This window comes from Vulpes vulpes, chromosome 3, assembly GCF_048418805.1.
Source record: "Vulpes vulpes isolate BD-2025 chromosome 3, VulVul3, whole genome shotgun sequence".
Taxonomy (NCBI): domain Eukaryota; kingdom Metazoa; phylum Chordata; class Mammalia; order Carnivora; family Canidae; genus Vulpes; species Vulpes vulpes.
In genome coordinates this window covers 115,664,251-115,680,331 of record NC_132782.1, presented here as the reverse complement: position 1 = coordinate 115,680,331, position 16,081 = coordinate 115,664,251, and the positions used below count along the sequence as shown (strand labels likewise).

General features: G+C 40.4%; 1 protein-coding gene across 1 annotated transcript; it reads left to right on the top strand.

Moving 5' to 3' along the window:
* Window positions 1–5,637: 5,637 nt before the first annotated feature.
* LOC112908288 (ciliary microtubule-associated protein 3-like) lies at window positions 5,638–9,136 on the top strand. Its single transcript, XM_072754332.1, has 3 exons — window positions 5,638–5,801; window positions 7,279–7,396; window positions 8,392–9,136. The coding sequence occupies exons 1-3, from the start codon at window positions 5,650–5,652 to the stop codon at window positions 8,458–8,460; spliced, it is 339 nt and encodes a 112-aa protein (XP_072610433.1). The 5' UTR covers window positions 5,638–5,649; the 3' UTR covers window positions 8,461–9,136.
* Window positions 9,137–16,081: the final 6,945 nt, after the last annotated feature.

The window sequence follows — 16,081 nt, the reverse complement described above, 5'->3', positions numbered from 1 at the left end:
TTTGAGTTAGGATCTTGCAGGATGGTAGATGAGAAAGTGAGGAAAGTGGAAAAGCCACTGGAGGCAGAAGCAAAGCCTAAGCAATGGCTCCCAGGAGTGCAGTTTGTGTCACGAATCAGAGAACACTGTGACCAGTGCAGCCAGAAGAGCAATTCACAACATGGCCTCTGCAAGCCAAGACCCACCCACAGGACCGGCACTGGGTTTTCTCAGTCCTCCTCATGACAATTAGCTCTGGAAATTATTTTCTTTTTTTATTTGGAAATTATTTATACTCAGGATTCCCTTGCAATGGAAAGCACCGTAAAAATAAAAGGAAAACTCTTGATTCTATAAAACTATATGAAAGCAGCATATATTCAACATCCACAGAGTTTAACCTCTCTTCCATCAAACTATTTATTATGCCTCATACTGGTGGAGCACCTGGATAAACCTTCTGGAGCATAGCACTAGGTGTTCACAGGGGCGTGACTGGATGGTGAGGTGGACCTCGTACGTCAGGCCAAGCAACATGGACTTTATTCCTTTTTTTTTTTTTAATTAATTTTTATTGGTGTTCAATTTACCAATATACAGAAAAACACCCAGTGCTCATCCCGTCAAGTGTATGGACTTTATTCCTTAAGTAGTAAGGAGCCATTGATTTTTTTTTTAATCCCAGAAATGACACACTCAATGCCTTCTAGATACCCTATGTACTAGTTTCTAGATTGGAGCCTTTTAGAAGATGTGGTAAAAGAGGCCAGTTTACAAAATGATTCCCTAAGTAAAGTTGTCACGGGCATGAGAGAAGTAACTGGAACTTTGTCATGAATCTACCTTGAAGCCTTTGAGCTATGCACAAATCCAGAGGGTTTCTAATTTCATATATATGATTTAATGCTTCTTTAAAGAAACAAATTATTAGAGAGAAACTGGAAGATCTACAGAAGATATGCTTATACAACCCCCACTTATCGCCCTTGGACCAGGCAAATATTTCATTTAACCATTGTAACCAGCTTAGAAGCTGATTTAACTTCCCAATGATCACATAATCAAAGGCAGAGCTGGGACTTCAAGCCTGGTTTGCCTGAACTGATCCTGTATCTAAGCCTGTGGTGTTCACGCTCTCTCTGCCTCAATTGCTCCAAAGTATCAGCTTTAATGATAACTTCTTTATCCATTCATCTTTCTATGGACACCAAGGCCCCTTCCATGTTTGGTTATTGTGGACATTTCTGCTATAAACATTGGGGAGCAGGTGTCCCGCCGTTTCACTGCATCTGTATCTTTGGGGTAAATCCCCAGCAGTGCAATTGCTGGGTCATAGGGCAGTTCTATTTGTAACTCTTTGAGGAACCTTCACACAGTTTTCTAGAGTGGCTAGACCAGTTCACATTCCCACCAACAGTGCAAGAGGGTTCTCCTTCCTTTACATCCTCTCCAACATTTGTTGTTTCCCATCTTGTTAATGTTCACCATTCTCACTGGTGTGAGGTGGTATCTCATTGTGGTTTTGAATTTTATTTCCCTGATGGCTAGTGATGCGGAGCATTTTTTCGTGTGCTTGTTGGCCATGTCTATGTCTTCCTCTGTGAAATTCCTGTTCATGTCTTTTGCCCATTTCATGATTGGATTGTTTGTTTCTTGGGTGGTGAGTTTAATAAGTTCTTTAGAGATCTTGGATACTAGCCCTTTATCTGATACGTCATTTGCAAATATCTTCTCCCATTCCATAGGTTGTCTTTTAGTTTTGTTGACTGTTTCTTTTGCTGTGCAGAAGCTTCTTGTGTTGATGAAGTCCCAATAATTCACTTTTGCTTTTGTTTCTCTTGCCTTCATGGATGTATCTTGCAAGAGGTTGCTGTGGCCAAGTTCAAAAAGGGTGTTGCCCATGTTATCCTCTAGGATTTTGATGGATTCTTGTCTCACATTTAGATCTTTCATCCATTTTGAGTTTATTCCTGAGATGGTATCAACAAGGTAGATTCTAACCTGGAGGTGGTTCAGGTGACCAGGGTGTAAGGCAGTGGATGGCATCGCTTTAAAAAAGTAAAAAGAATTCTCCCCCCTGATGTAGATGAATCAATTGTAGAGAAATATGAAGAAGAAACTGATCATCTAGGAATGCCTTGGTGGCTCTGTGGTTGACCGTGTGTCTTTAGCTCAGGGTGTGATCCCGAGTCCTAGGATCGAGACCTGCATCAGGCTCCCTGAAAGGAGCCTGCCTCTCCCTCTGTCTATGTCTTCTCTGCCTCTCTCTCTCTCTCTCTCTCTCATGAATAAAAAAATCTTAAGAAAAGAAAAGGAAAGAAAAAAGAAAAGAAAGAAAGAAAGAAAGAAAGAAAGAAAGAAAGAAAGAAAGAAAGAGAAGAAAGAAAATGTAATCCTATATGCTGCTGCCTCCTGGTGGCAACATTCCTAACTTAACAGAAACAAGGTTCAGAAGCTCTCATGTGACTCTTCAAAAAACAAATGAGCACTGGGTGCTATTCTATATGTTGGCAAATTGAACACCAATAAAAAATAAATTTATATAAAAAATCTATTCTAAAAAAACAAAAACAAAAAACAAATGAGAGCAATTGTAAATGGGATTGACTGCTTAATTTCTCTTTCTTCAGTCTCATTGTTAGTGTATAGAAATGCCATTGATTTCCGGGCATTGATATTATATCCTGCCACACTCCCGAGTTGCTGTATGAGTTCTGGCAATCCTGGGGTGGAGTCTTTTGGGTTTTCTATGTACAGTATCATGTCATCTGCAAAGAGGGATAGTTTGAGCTCTTCTTTGCCAATTTGAATGCCTTTTATTTCTTTTTGTTGCCTGATTGCTGAGGCTATGACTTCTAGTACTATGTTGAATAGCACTGGTTAGAGTGGACATCCCAGTCATGTTCCTGATCTTAGGGGAAAGGCTCCCAGTGTGTCCACATTGAGAATGACATTTGCTGTGGGCTTTATGTAGAGGCTTTTAAGATACTGAGGAATGTTCCCTCTATCTCTACACTCTGATCAGGAATGGATGCTGTATTTTGTTAAATGCTTTCTCTGCATCTATTGAGAGGATCAATTGCACCCAAAAGCATAAGATGCCCAGGAATAAACCTAACCAAAGAGGCAAAGATCTATACCCTAAAAACTACAGAACACTTCTGAAAGAAATTGAGGAAGACACAAAGAGTTGGAAAAATATTCCATGCTCATGGATTGGAAAAATTGATATTGTGAAAATATCAATGCGACCCAGGGTAATGTACACATTTAATGCAATCCCTATCAAAATACCATGGACTTTCTTCAGAGAGTTGGAAAATCATCTTAAGATTTGTGTGGAATCAGAAAAGACCCCAAATAGCAGGGGAATATTAAAAAAGAAAACCAGGGGAATCCCTGGGTGGCGCAGCAGTTTGGCGCCTGCCTTTGGCCCAGGGCGCGATCCTGGAGACCCGGGATCGAATCCCACATCAGGCTCCCGGTGCATGGAGCCTGCTTCTCCCTCTGCCTGTGTCTCTGCCTCTATCTCTCTCTCTCTCTGTGTGACTATCATAAATAAATAAATAAATAAATAAATAAATAAATAAATAAATAAAAGAAAACCAGAGCCTGGGGCATCACAAAGCCACATTTCAGGTTGTACTACAAAGCTGTGGTCATCAAGACAGTGTGGTACTGGCACAAAAACAGACACATAGATCAATGGAACAGAATAGAGAATCCAGAAATGGGCCCTCCACTCTATGGTCAACTAATATTCGACAAAGCAGAAAGACTATCCACTGGAAAAAAGACCATCTCTTCAATAAATGGTGCTGGGAAAATTGGACAGCCACATGCAGAAGAATGAAACTAGATCATTCTCTTAAACCACACACAAAGATAAACTCAAAATGGATGAAAGATCTAAATGTGAGACAAGAATCCATCAAAATCCTAGAGGATAACATGGGCAACACCCTTTTTGAACTCAGCCACAGTAACTTCTTGCAAGATACATCGACAAACCTAAAAGAAACAAAAGCAAAAATGAACTATTGGGACTTCATCAAGATAAGAAGCTTTTGCACAGCAAAGGATACAGTCAACAAATGTAAAAGACAACCTACAGAATGGGAGAAGATATTTTCAAATGACGTATCAGATAAAGGGCTAGTTTCCAAGATCTATAAAGAACTTCTTAAACTCAACACCAAAGAAACAAACAATCCAATCATGAAATGGGCAAAAGACATGAAGAGAAATCTCACAGAGGAAGACATAGACATGGCCAACATGCACATGAGAAAATGCTCTGCATCACTTGCCATCAGGGAAATACAAATCAAAACCCCAATGAGATACCACCTCACACCAGTGAGAATGGGGAAAATTAACAAGGCAGGAAACCACAAATGTTGGAGAGGATGCAGAGAAAAAGGAACCCTCCTGCACTGTTGGTGGGAATGTGAACTGGTGCAGCCACTCTGGAAAACTGTGTGGAGGTTCCTCAAAGAGTTAAAAATAGACCTGCCCTATGACCCAGCAATTGCACTGTTCAGGATTTACCCCAAAGATTCAGATGCAATGAAACGCCGGGACACCTGCACACCGATGTTTCTAGCAGCAATGTCCACAATAGCCAACCTGTGGAAGGAGCTTCGGTGTTCATCGAAAGATGAATGGATAAAGAAGATTTGGTTTATGTATACAATGGAATATTACTCAGCCATTAGAAACGACAAATACCCACCATTTGCTTCAACATGGATGCAACTGGAGGGTATTATGCTGAGTGAAGTAAGACAATCAGAGAAGGACAAACAGTGTATGTTCTCATTCATTTGTGGAATATAAATAATAGTGAAAGGGAATATAAGGGAAGGGAGAAGAAATGTGTGGGAAATATCAGGGAGACAGAACATAAAGACTCCTAACTCTGGGAAACGAACTAGGGGTGGTGGAAGGGGAGGAGGGCAGGGGGTGGGGGTAAGTGGGTGACGGGCACTGAAGGGGGCACTTGATGGGATGAGCACCAGTGGTATGATATATGTTGACAAATTGAACTCCAATAAGAAAAGAAACATTAACTACTAAAATTATGGAGAAAAACATAATGCATTCTACAGTTTATAAATAAATAAATAAATAAATAAATAAATAAATAAATAAATCCCCCCAAATAAAAAATATAAAGTAATAAAAATTGAAAAAAAATAAAATAAAATAAATAAAATACAGAAATAAATGAAGAGGAGTTCATTGCTATTGTGACTGGTGACATTTAAAGAATTACAAGGTAAACACTAAGAATGTTGCAGTTATCTCATATTCTATTTTTGTGCCTGGAGCCATGTTAAAAAAAGAATAAAACAACTTAGTTCTTTTTTTCCAAAAAGACCAAAAATAGTGTCTTATATATTAATATTTTAGTACTGTTAAGTTTCTTTGTATGAACAGTACTGTTAGCACTCTAATAGATTAGCTTTGTATTTATTATACTGATTTTATATATATAAAAGTTTATATATATATGAAGCTTAAAAAATTGAATCATGTGGTATACATTCTCTTAAAGTTTTTTATTTGGCATCAGTAGTGACTTTGTTTTGATGCACGTTATAGACTTTCACTAAAAATGCTTATTTTAGTAGTATTTAATATATATATATTTTTTCACCCTCTAACATGTTATTTTTTTCTGAGAAACAGGGCATGATGCTTTACCCAGGCATGTACCAGGTTGCAAATCCTCAGGAGCAAATACACAAACAAAACTTTGCACCATTTAATGCTTTGTTGCCTCGATTTAGGACATCAAAGGACTCTTCTTATCCTGGGTATGTCTCCTCTCTTCTGGAGCACTTCACCAAACAGCAATAGGAAAGAATGTACAAAGGAGGGGTTCCATCGAAACCATGGCAGCTGAATAGGAAACCACCCACCCATCTTTAAAGCACCAACCTCTGGCCTTCCAGACCTCTGGCATTATAGAACTCTAAATCATAGTGGTTCATTCAATCAACAGTTATAAGTGTCAGGCACTTTCAAGGGATCCAGAGATTTTGCATAAACCCATCACACAAGGCTCCTCATTCCTTGGAACTTACACTCTTGAGTCCAGACAGATGAGAAGCAAATACACTAAAACAAACAAACAACAACAACAACAACAAAAAACCCAATGGTGATAAGGATGGTTACCATATAATTAAGCAGTCAGGCAATGACACATCTGAGAGTAAGCTTACTAATTATACCAAGACAGTAGCCATGAGCTAGGACTGTCACAGGCACACCAGGCAGGGTGGTGACCCGGTGATGTGCTATCTGTGAAGATGGTAAACAGGGTGGTGGTGATGGGATGGGTGGTGCTACTTTGGCAAGGATGTCCAGAAAGTTCCTTAGGGGAAATGACACTGGATCTGAAGTCTGAATGACAAGACTGAGCCAGCCCTGTGAAGATCTGGGCCAGGGCTTCCCAGGCAGGAGGAGCTGCAAGTGCAAAAGCTGTAAGCTGGGGAGGAACTGGTGGGAAGAATAAGGAGGAGGCTGGTGTGGCTAGAGTGTGGTGAGCAAGGAGGAACTGAAAAGAGAAGAGAGAGGCTGAGCACATGGTCCCTATAGACCAAGTATTTCAGGAAGCCATTCAGCATGTGTGGAGCTGAGAGGCAAAGGGTCAAGGTCTTTGGTTTGCTCATGAGAAATCCAACGATCAGTGGCTGAGCGTAACTTTCTCAAGGTCGAAGTAAGGAAGTGGAAGTGTTGAACATTGGCCCCTATGTTCATTCTAAGTATGATTTCTTTTTTTTTTCCCCCCAAGTACGATTTTCAACACAGCAAAGAGTCTACCCCAAAGACCAAGTGTTATGAACAAAGGCAATTATAAATGCCATGTCAATCAAAATGTAACTGGTTTTGCCTTCTTGTCCTGCAATTGCTGATATTGCTGATTGAATTATCATTACACTTTTATCCCCAGTTTCAAAGCACAGCAGTACTTGTTCATGACTTTGGTAGGCTATTTCCTTACCCACCACTCCTGGGATCCTCAGCCAAGGCTACTGAGCTGCCAAAATGTTTTTCAAACTAGAGTCGATTTTAATCCTAACTGGGATGTCAAGATTAGATATATTTAACACTCACACCTAATCAGAAATACATTAACAGGCAAGGGACCTCCACACTTGCCCCACATTAAAAAGATGATTAAGATGTTGCCTGTTTCTCAAGGAATTAGACCAAGTGCAGATATAGATGGAATTCATATATGGCTACTAAGTCATTGCACGGGATGCTTTGTATTTTCATTTCTAGCCCTGGCACATATAACCCAGAGATGAAACCACCCCCCAAAATCACCTGGCCAATGAAATTTGGATCTCCAGACTGGGCTCAAGTTCCATGCTTACAGAAAAGAACCCTAAAAGCTGAGGTATAAGACTGGAATTGTGTAGAACTCTCTATCTGGTACTTTCATATGTGTCAGGGGTTTTTATCCAGGAGTGTCTGAATGAGCTTCAGAAAGTCCTTGTTCCCCTGACAGGATATGCAGTTTTGTGCGAATATGCATATGGGTATCTCTCTCTGACAGTTTTGTTAAATTTTTAAAAGGTGGATACAACAGGAAAAGTCACATTTTATTACCTAATCCTCAAGTGTAGGAGCAGGAGAATTATACCTTGATGATAGAGGAAGAAAATCAGGCTCTGATGGATTAAGTGGCAAGTGCACATTGATAACTGGAATCTAGATCTTGTGATTCCTAAGCCAGTGCTCTTTCCATACACTACTAGAGTATTAGATCATCATGGGGCTGTAGAACATTCTCAGAAGAACATGGATTCAGAGGACAGATTGCCTGGGTTCAAATACTAGCTCCCATATTACTGGCTGTGTGATCTCAGGCAACTTTTCTAAGACCCAGTTTTCCTTACTTTAAAATGAGTATTATAATAATAGAGTCAATCTGATAACATTGTAAAGATCGAGCTAATGTAGAAAAGCACTTAACATAGTACCTATAACATAATGAATGCTCAATCCATGTGAGCTATCATAATTCCAGAGGTGCCATATTTTAAGAGGAAGCTTGGATTCATTCTACAACTATTTGTGAAATGCCTAGAGTAGCAATGTTATCATGTTAGACATATGCGTAACATTCAGGAATCAAACATATATACTCTTTGTTTTTGAGTAGTTTGCCAACTAACTTGGAGATTTACCAAGTAGAAAACAATTCCTAGCGGGACAGCAGAGTAAGATGACAGAGTAGCTGTTGACAGAATCCTAAGACTAGGCTCCAATGGGGTGGGCTTCAGCTGGGCCACAACAGTGGTGATGTGCAGTTCATTTTGCACAGCCAGGAAGACAGAGGCAGAGGCTTCTCACTGGAATATTGACCTAGACAAAGTTCCTTCCATGCAGCTGTCCACTGACAAGGACTTCAGAAAGCACCGGAACCGTGTGACCTACCTAAGCCTGTTTTACAGTTGAGGAGCTGTGACTACCTTCACCCACTCCTCCTGACCACAGCTCCGGGACTGAGGACAGAGCTGGTCTTCTGCCTGCACTGCTGTACTCTCTTGTCTGCCAGCATGGGTCCCAGGGAGGGGAAGGGGCTCATAACTACTTTCTGTGTGAGAACAGAAAGACTACTTCCGAGCATTCTGTGTCCATGTGCTGGTTTGTCATTTACGTACATACGTGGGCCTGGAGGGTTCCTGCCCAGCGTTCAGTGGGGTGGCTCCATTTTACTTAGATGCTCATGGGTCTTTGTCCTCATGCTAAGTTCCCAGGTTCCAGTTTTATGTCATCTGCCACTAGCCCTGGGAACTGGTTCTGGCTTCTATGTATCAAGGATTTCAATGAAATTTGGGCTTGTATTTGGGCTTGCTACATATGGATATTATTTAAAGGCAGAGTAAAACATGTTTTAAGAGTTTGTACGGGGTACCTGGGTGGCTCAGTCAGTAAGAGTCTGCCTTGAGCTCAGGTTGTGGTCCTGGAGTTGTTGGATAAAGCCCCATGTTGGGCTTCCTGCTCTGCAGGGAGTCTGCTTCTCTCTCCCTCTTCCTCTGCCCTCCCTACCCCCAGTTCATGCTCTCTCTCTCTCTCACTCTCTCTCTTTTGTGTGCTCTCTCTCTCTCTCAAATAAATAAAATCTTTTTTTAAAAAAAAAAGAGTTCTTTCAAGTTTCTGAGGTCCTGGTTGGAGTGGGAAAGAAGGTCCTGATTTTTTTGCCTTTCCCAGATTAATATAAAATTCACAGAACCTAAAATTTCGAATGTATCATTAAATAATCTGTTTTATTTGTCAATCATCATATAAATTGAGTTCCTACCATGTGTCAGGGAGAGAGGCAAAGACTGGAGATAAAGCCAGAATCAAAATAAGTTCCTTTACTGGGTCCTTAGGCTAGCCTGAGGTATTTGAAGGCCTTCCCCAAAGGCTAGTGGATTGGGTCTGCTCTCCATCTGGGTGATCTCCAGAAGCTTTTCAAATTAGGTCAGAACTCACAGCAGCCACCTTCAAAGTACTTATCTAGGTACTCTGGCCTGAGATGTAGGCCCTTTCCTTCCAACATTCACTGAAATAATTCAAGTTAGTTCCTTCAGGAGGGGTCCTAAGTGTGGTCTACCTTATCTTTTAATTGGAAGGTCTTTAGTGCTCACTTGGTCATTAGCAGAAAAGTAGCTAGTCTGTACATGTCTGAATACCTAAGACTGAGAAGTGCCAGTGGCTACAGAAAAGGTTTAATATTAGTATTATAATACTCTGAATTGTCAGCACAGGATTTTAGTGAATACAATCAATTCAAGCTGGAAGGAAAAATCAAATCACTTGCCATCCCTGGGCTAGACGATTGAAATCTTTCTCCAGCTGCTTACACAGATATAATAGAATTCAGTATTTGCTTTGGGGCTGTGGGAAACATGATGCCATACACTTCAAAACCCAAAAAGGAAATTCAGATTGATTTTTTTTTTTTTGTGAAAAGTGTTACACAATCATTTGTCCCAGACTGCTTGTGTTCAGAGCCATGAGTAGTCAGGATATCAGATCTCAAGAGTAGAAGGGTAGCAAGATCACTTAGAGAATGACGGAATTTTCCTTAGTGTATTTTAAGGCTAGATTAGCCACTCGAGTTATGTCATAGTAAGCCTAGAAGCCAGCCTCCCATGTGTAAGGACCAGAGGCTGGGACACAGACTAAGAATTAGAAGTGCTAAGCCAGAAGGTCCTCCCATAGAGAACCCTATAATAAGCTTCTTTGCAAGGAACCCATTGTTTCTCCGGTACTTTAGACCTATTCCTGAAGAAGGCAACACAGGCATTATTTCCTTGCCAGTTGTTGTCCCATTTGATTAACAAAATCCCCCAAAGAGAAAGCATCTTTCCCAACAAAAAGAGCTCTCCCCAATTCCCTTCCTATATCCCCTCTACATATGATTTGAGATTTTTCTTCATTACACAGTAGAAATAATGCATGCTACCTTGATCCTTGGATCCTATATGCAGGGGACTGTTGTGAACTGAACATCTATCTGTCCCCAGCTATAGTGGAAGTCATAGATCATCACCCTGATTAAATTAAGGAGCCTGGAACAAGACATGTTGAGCCTCAGGATCTTGGGGGCATTTTCTTATAGATTACTTAGGAGCCAGAAATGGTAGCAGTGGGAAACTCATGATGTCAAGCAGGTATCCAGATGTCTCCACCAACGTGGCTTCCTGGGGACCTCCAGGGAAAAGATTATCTTCTGTGACCCCTATAGGGTTAAACAGGATGTCTCCTCTACATGCTTAAAAGAAAGAGGGCAAACTCAAAGCAGAAGATTAGGAAATGTGGGGTGTTAGAACATGTGTCTCAGAAACATGTCTCTAGGGCTATGGGAATCACAGGTAAGTAGCTCTCCTATTGCTTTGTCAATCATAGTTGATTTCACAGCTTTTTCCAAAAGAAGTTGCTAATTAGAATTGCTAGTATAAGGGTTGGCGAGCGTCTTGAGTCTTGTTCCACTTCTCACCAAAGTCTACCACATTGACAATTTAAAGGGACCACCGCCATATTTCAGAGTCACTAAGTTCCCAAACCTCTTTGACAACTGAGGTCCCAACTTTCTCAACATCATGTTGTTGACCAAGAAAGAATTCGCTAACAACTTAAGCAAACAGGCATTTATTTGGGCAATTAGAATTGTAATTCAAGAGACACAGATTCAAATAGAAACCTGACTCATGTTCTGAGGAAGACAGAAGGCATAGTGGTAAAGGTGAAAGGCCATGAAAGCAGTTCTCATTTAGGTCCTCCATGCAAAACAGGGATTGAAACTAGGTTAATAGGGATTGGTTGGGTTAGTTGTGCAAACGAGGGATTGAAACTTGTTAAACTGCATTAACTCCTATCCAAGTGAAGAAGTGAGGAAGAAGTTAAGTCCAGGCTGAGGGCTTGTAGCTGGCAAGAAGTTCATGGCTCCTCTGATGAGGATTTGCATAAATTCCTCCTCCCTTATGGCCTCCTGACCCTATTTTCAAAGAGACTCTTTTAGCTAGGCTTCTTTGCTTCCACAATGTTTACATGATGACTTGAGGTGTCCACCAAAAAGCTTAGGAAACTCTGCTCTAGGATTTGGGGCCCTGAGAGACCCAGTGCACTCACTTCCCAATCTCTACAATTTTGAATCCTCCATCAATGGTACTGTTGCCAGCAGATACAGCTGCTGTGATAGGAGTCTGGATATCCCATTTCTTTAGCCTCTTCTTCAAAAGCCTTTAGCATTTCCTAGAGAGAGAAGAGAAGGGAGTTTTGGTGGCTATCTTTATTGTCTATTTTCTATAGTAAGTGTCTCTTGGGCTACTTTCTGATTCACAGCAATTCCCTCTTTCTAGAAATAGCCCCTAAAATGCAGGGATAGGTTATGGCGAGGTATAACTTGAAACAAAGAGAAACAGACTCTAAGACCCTTGAACCTGAGTTACATTCTGGAGAGAAAGCCCAGGAGCTCCTGGGAGAAGGTTTAGGAACTGTGAAGGTTCCTAAAAGAAGCTCCTGGGAGAAGGTTTAGGCATCTACTGTGACTTCACCTTTCCTTTTAAAGCTCTTGCCTCCCTGTTTTGTATGACTGAAAATTCTTCTTCCTGTCCTTTGTATGCCTGACTCCATTTAATTCTTCACAGCTTAAAGGTAATGTCATTTCCTCTGAGAAGACTCTTCTGACCACTCTATTTCTTTTTCTTTTTAAAAAAAATTTTTTTTTTCAAGGACAAACAGTGTATGTTCTCATTCATTTGGGGAATATGAATAATAGTGAAAGGGAATATAAAGGAAGGGAGAAGAAATGTTGGGAAATATCAGGAAGGGAGACAGAACATAAAGACTCTTTTTAAAAAATTTTAAAATTTGTCCCTCTCCAACTGATTTACTTCACTCAGCATAATACCCTCCAGTTCCATTCACATTGAAGCAAATGGTGGATATTTGTCGTTTCTAATGGCTGAGGAATATTCTATTGTATATATAGAACACATCTTCTTTATCCATTCATCTTTCGATGGACACTGAAGCTCCTTCCACAGTTTGGCTATTGTGGACATTGCTGCTGTGAACATTGGGGTGCAGATGTCTCAGATTTTCGCTGCATCTGTATCTTTGGGACAAACATTATATGGTTTCACTCATACAGGAAATATAAAAAATAGTGAAGGGATTAAAGGGAAAAGGAGAGAAAATAAGCAGGAAATATCAGTGAGGGTGACAAACCATGAGAGACTCCTAAGTCTGGGAACGAACAAGGGGTAGTGGATGGGGAGGTAGGTGGGGGGATGGAGTGACTGGGTGACGGGTACTAAGGGGGGCCCTTGACGGGATGAGCACTGGGTGTTATACTTATGTTGGCAAATCGAACTCCAATAAAAAAATACAAAAAAAATTAAATTTATTAATCAATTTTTTTGTTTTCTATCCTCCACTACACTTGTAAGACCCACAAGAGCAGAAATAATGTTTGTCTTGTTCACTGCTCTATCTCCAAAGTGATGCATAGTACATGGATTACAGAAGGTATTCAATAAATACTTACTGATGAAAGATACAAGTTGTTCCACTCTCTCAATTCAATAAAACTTCTTTGAATTCTTACATACTTATACCCTTCCAATAAATTCCTTTTTGGCTTAAGCTAGCCAGAGAGTGTTTCTGTTGCTTGCAGTCCCAAGTACCTTAACTGGTGTACTGAAGGCAGCACCCTTGGCTATCCCCAGGAAATGCAACTGCTATAGAAAATCCATGAAGACATTAGCTTCTCTGCAAGAAGACACAGAAGGAGTGCTCCATTCTCACCTTAATCAAGACAGTAAATTGCATTGAATATTCAATCAATGCCATCAAATTCATGGTCACAAAGAAAGTCAGTAATAGAACAGAAGAACATTTTGTGGTTGACAGCTGTGGATGGTGGTTAATCTAGGCAAAGAGTTGATCTACAGTAACATCAGCAGACCCCAGGAATCTTCCCACACCATGTCTGAAATCAGTTTTTATTATGCACTTTGTAATAACTCCTGTTGGATTTTTAGAGTTAAGATGAACTAAGAAATATTAATTTACTCAACATATAAGTGTTTTTAACTTAAACTTTTTTTCTTCAGAATACCCATTGAATAGTATTTTTCTATTTGTAAGATCAAAGATATGTGTACATTTTCTTTATTGGGGCTGTGGTACAGATACTATCTGCCTTTGATCCTAAGATGTTCATTGTTTTATATTTATTGTTTCCAGGTGGCTCAGTGGTTTAGCATCTGCCTTCAGCCCAGGGCATGATCCTGGGGTTCCGGGATCGAGTCCCACTGCCTCCCTCTGCCTATGTCTCTGCCTATGTCTCTGCCTCTGTGCGTGTGTGTGTGTGTTTCTCATGAATAAATAAATAAAATCTTTAAAAATGCACTTGACGAGATGAGCACTGGGTGTTATTCTGTATGTTGGCAAATTGAACATCAATAAAAAATAAATTTATTATTAAAAAATAATAATAAAATAAATAAATAAATAAATAAATAAATATTTACTGTCTACAAAATTAAGATGTAATTTTCAATCTGTGAATACATTTAATGTAGCTCTTCTGACCCCCAAGGAATGTGCTATTAAATATATTATGAATCCTTTACTTGGAGGTGCTTTAATATCTTAGAATATTTAGTTCCTCTGCCACAGTCAGCATCTTTATAGCCTATTAACATATGCATAAACACTAGGTTTGTTCCTGATTATACTAAGCCTATGATGAACCCTTTGTAAACTAAATCACAAACTCCTTATCTATTTTTCCTAGTTCGGGTATTTTATAGTTAGGAAGTTGTTTTTGTTTTTGTTTTTAATGAAAGCAAAGTAGCACAAATTGGGTATCTTAAGGGCAGGGGGAGATGTTGGAGTTTGGGGGGATTAACCTATCCAGATTTTTTATTTAAGTGATTTGTGGGCAAGATAAGGAAAAGATATATTGGTGGAGTGGATACTTTAGGCAGAAAAATTTGGATGAAATACTATAGGTGAGAATTAGCTTGCTAGCTGATAGGTAACTTCCAGAAAGTTTACTTAGCTGTTAGAACAAGAAGAAAAGCAGTCACTGCAATTCATTCTAACACTGCACTTCCAGGATGGTTATCTCTGGAGAACCTGGGAAGAGAAGAAGAAACAGGGGTAAGTTATTTTGTATGTCAAATTACTTTGTGCTACCTAATTTTAAAAACAATCATGGGAATGTACCATTTTCATAATTAAATAGTGACTTACCACTGACTCAGGCAACTCTATATGCAAGTCAGGTCTAATCTTATAATCCCCTTTGTCCAACTCCAAGCCTAAACACCTGTGAGACCCCCAATCCTTTCTGATTGTTTCCCAGAAGACAAGCCTAGGGCTCTGCATTCTTATCTGCCTGGGTGCTTCTCCATCACCAAGCCCCTTCTCCCCTATTCCTTGTTTTCTATGATCCTTTGAGTGTTTTGACGGCCCACTCTCCATTTTCTGTTGCTATTTCTCTACATCTGCTGCCCCACCAGCCCTTCCCACCAGCAGATGTCAGTTTCTCCCAGACACCAGCTTCTTTCCCCTCTGCAATATCCATTTCCAGGTCTCCTCTGGCACCATTATTTTCCACCCAGCCTGAAGGACTCTTTCTCTTGCCTTCACCCTCATGCCCTAGCCATGGAAAGATTCTTATTTCCAAGGGCCAAAGTTCCAGCTACCAATGGCCAGCAAATCAACTAGATCTCCTTTGATGCAGAAAGAAACAAAGGGGAACATTCAAGTGAGATTTTTGTGAGCCTGCAGGATGCAGACATTGTGGAAAGTAACTATTCTCTCCTCATTCTTGACTCAAAATGGGCAGCGCCTAAGTATGACCTTTAAAGTTCCATATGGCGGGACGCCTGGGTTGAGCATCTGCCTTAGGCTCAGGGCGTGATCCCGGTAGGAGGATCGAGTCCCACATCGGACTCCGTGCATGGAACCTGCTTCTCCCCTTGCCTGTGTCTCTGTCTCTCTCTCTGTGTCTCTCATGAATAAATAAATAAAATCTTTTAAAAAATAAAAATAAAAATAAAATCCCACGTGGCAAGTACTCCTCCCCCATCTGCTAATGTAGTGTTTACACCATAGTTTACCATGTGTATCAGACACTATGTCTCCTTTTCAGGAAGAAACTATCTGCAAAGGGTTTTATCTGCCAGAATCTTACGATATTTGAGAATGAATTACAGACTGAACTTGGGCTCTCTATTATTCCTCCTCTCCCACTCACTGTGGATTCAATTCCGCAGGCTGTTCTTTCCAGGCTCAGAACTCAGGATACAGGACATTAACCTTATTCCATTCCTAGGGAACAGTCTTGTCATTTATGCCAGTGAGGGCACATACTAGGTATGTGCACAGATGTGAGCTTGCATCTGTGGGGAAGAACTTGGTTGGTTCTGTTGATACTAGGGCCCATTGTTAAAGTAAGACACTGGCCTATAGGCTGGGTCTGTAAGGAGAAAGCATCTGTCACTGTAGTGTAAAGCTCCACGGTTGGTCTCGCTTGCTGATGACCTCTGCAAGGGGGAAGGGCTACCTT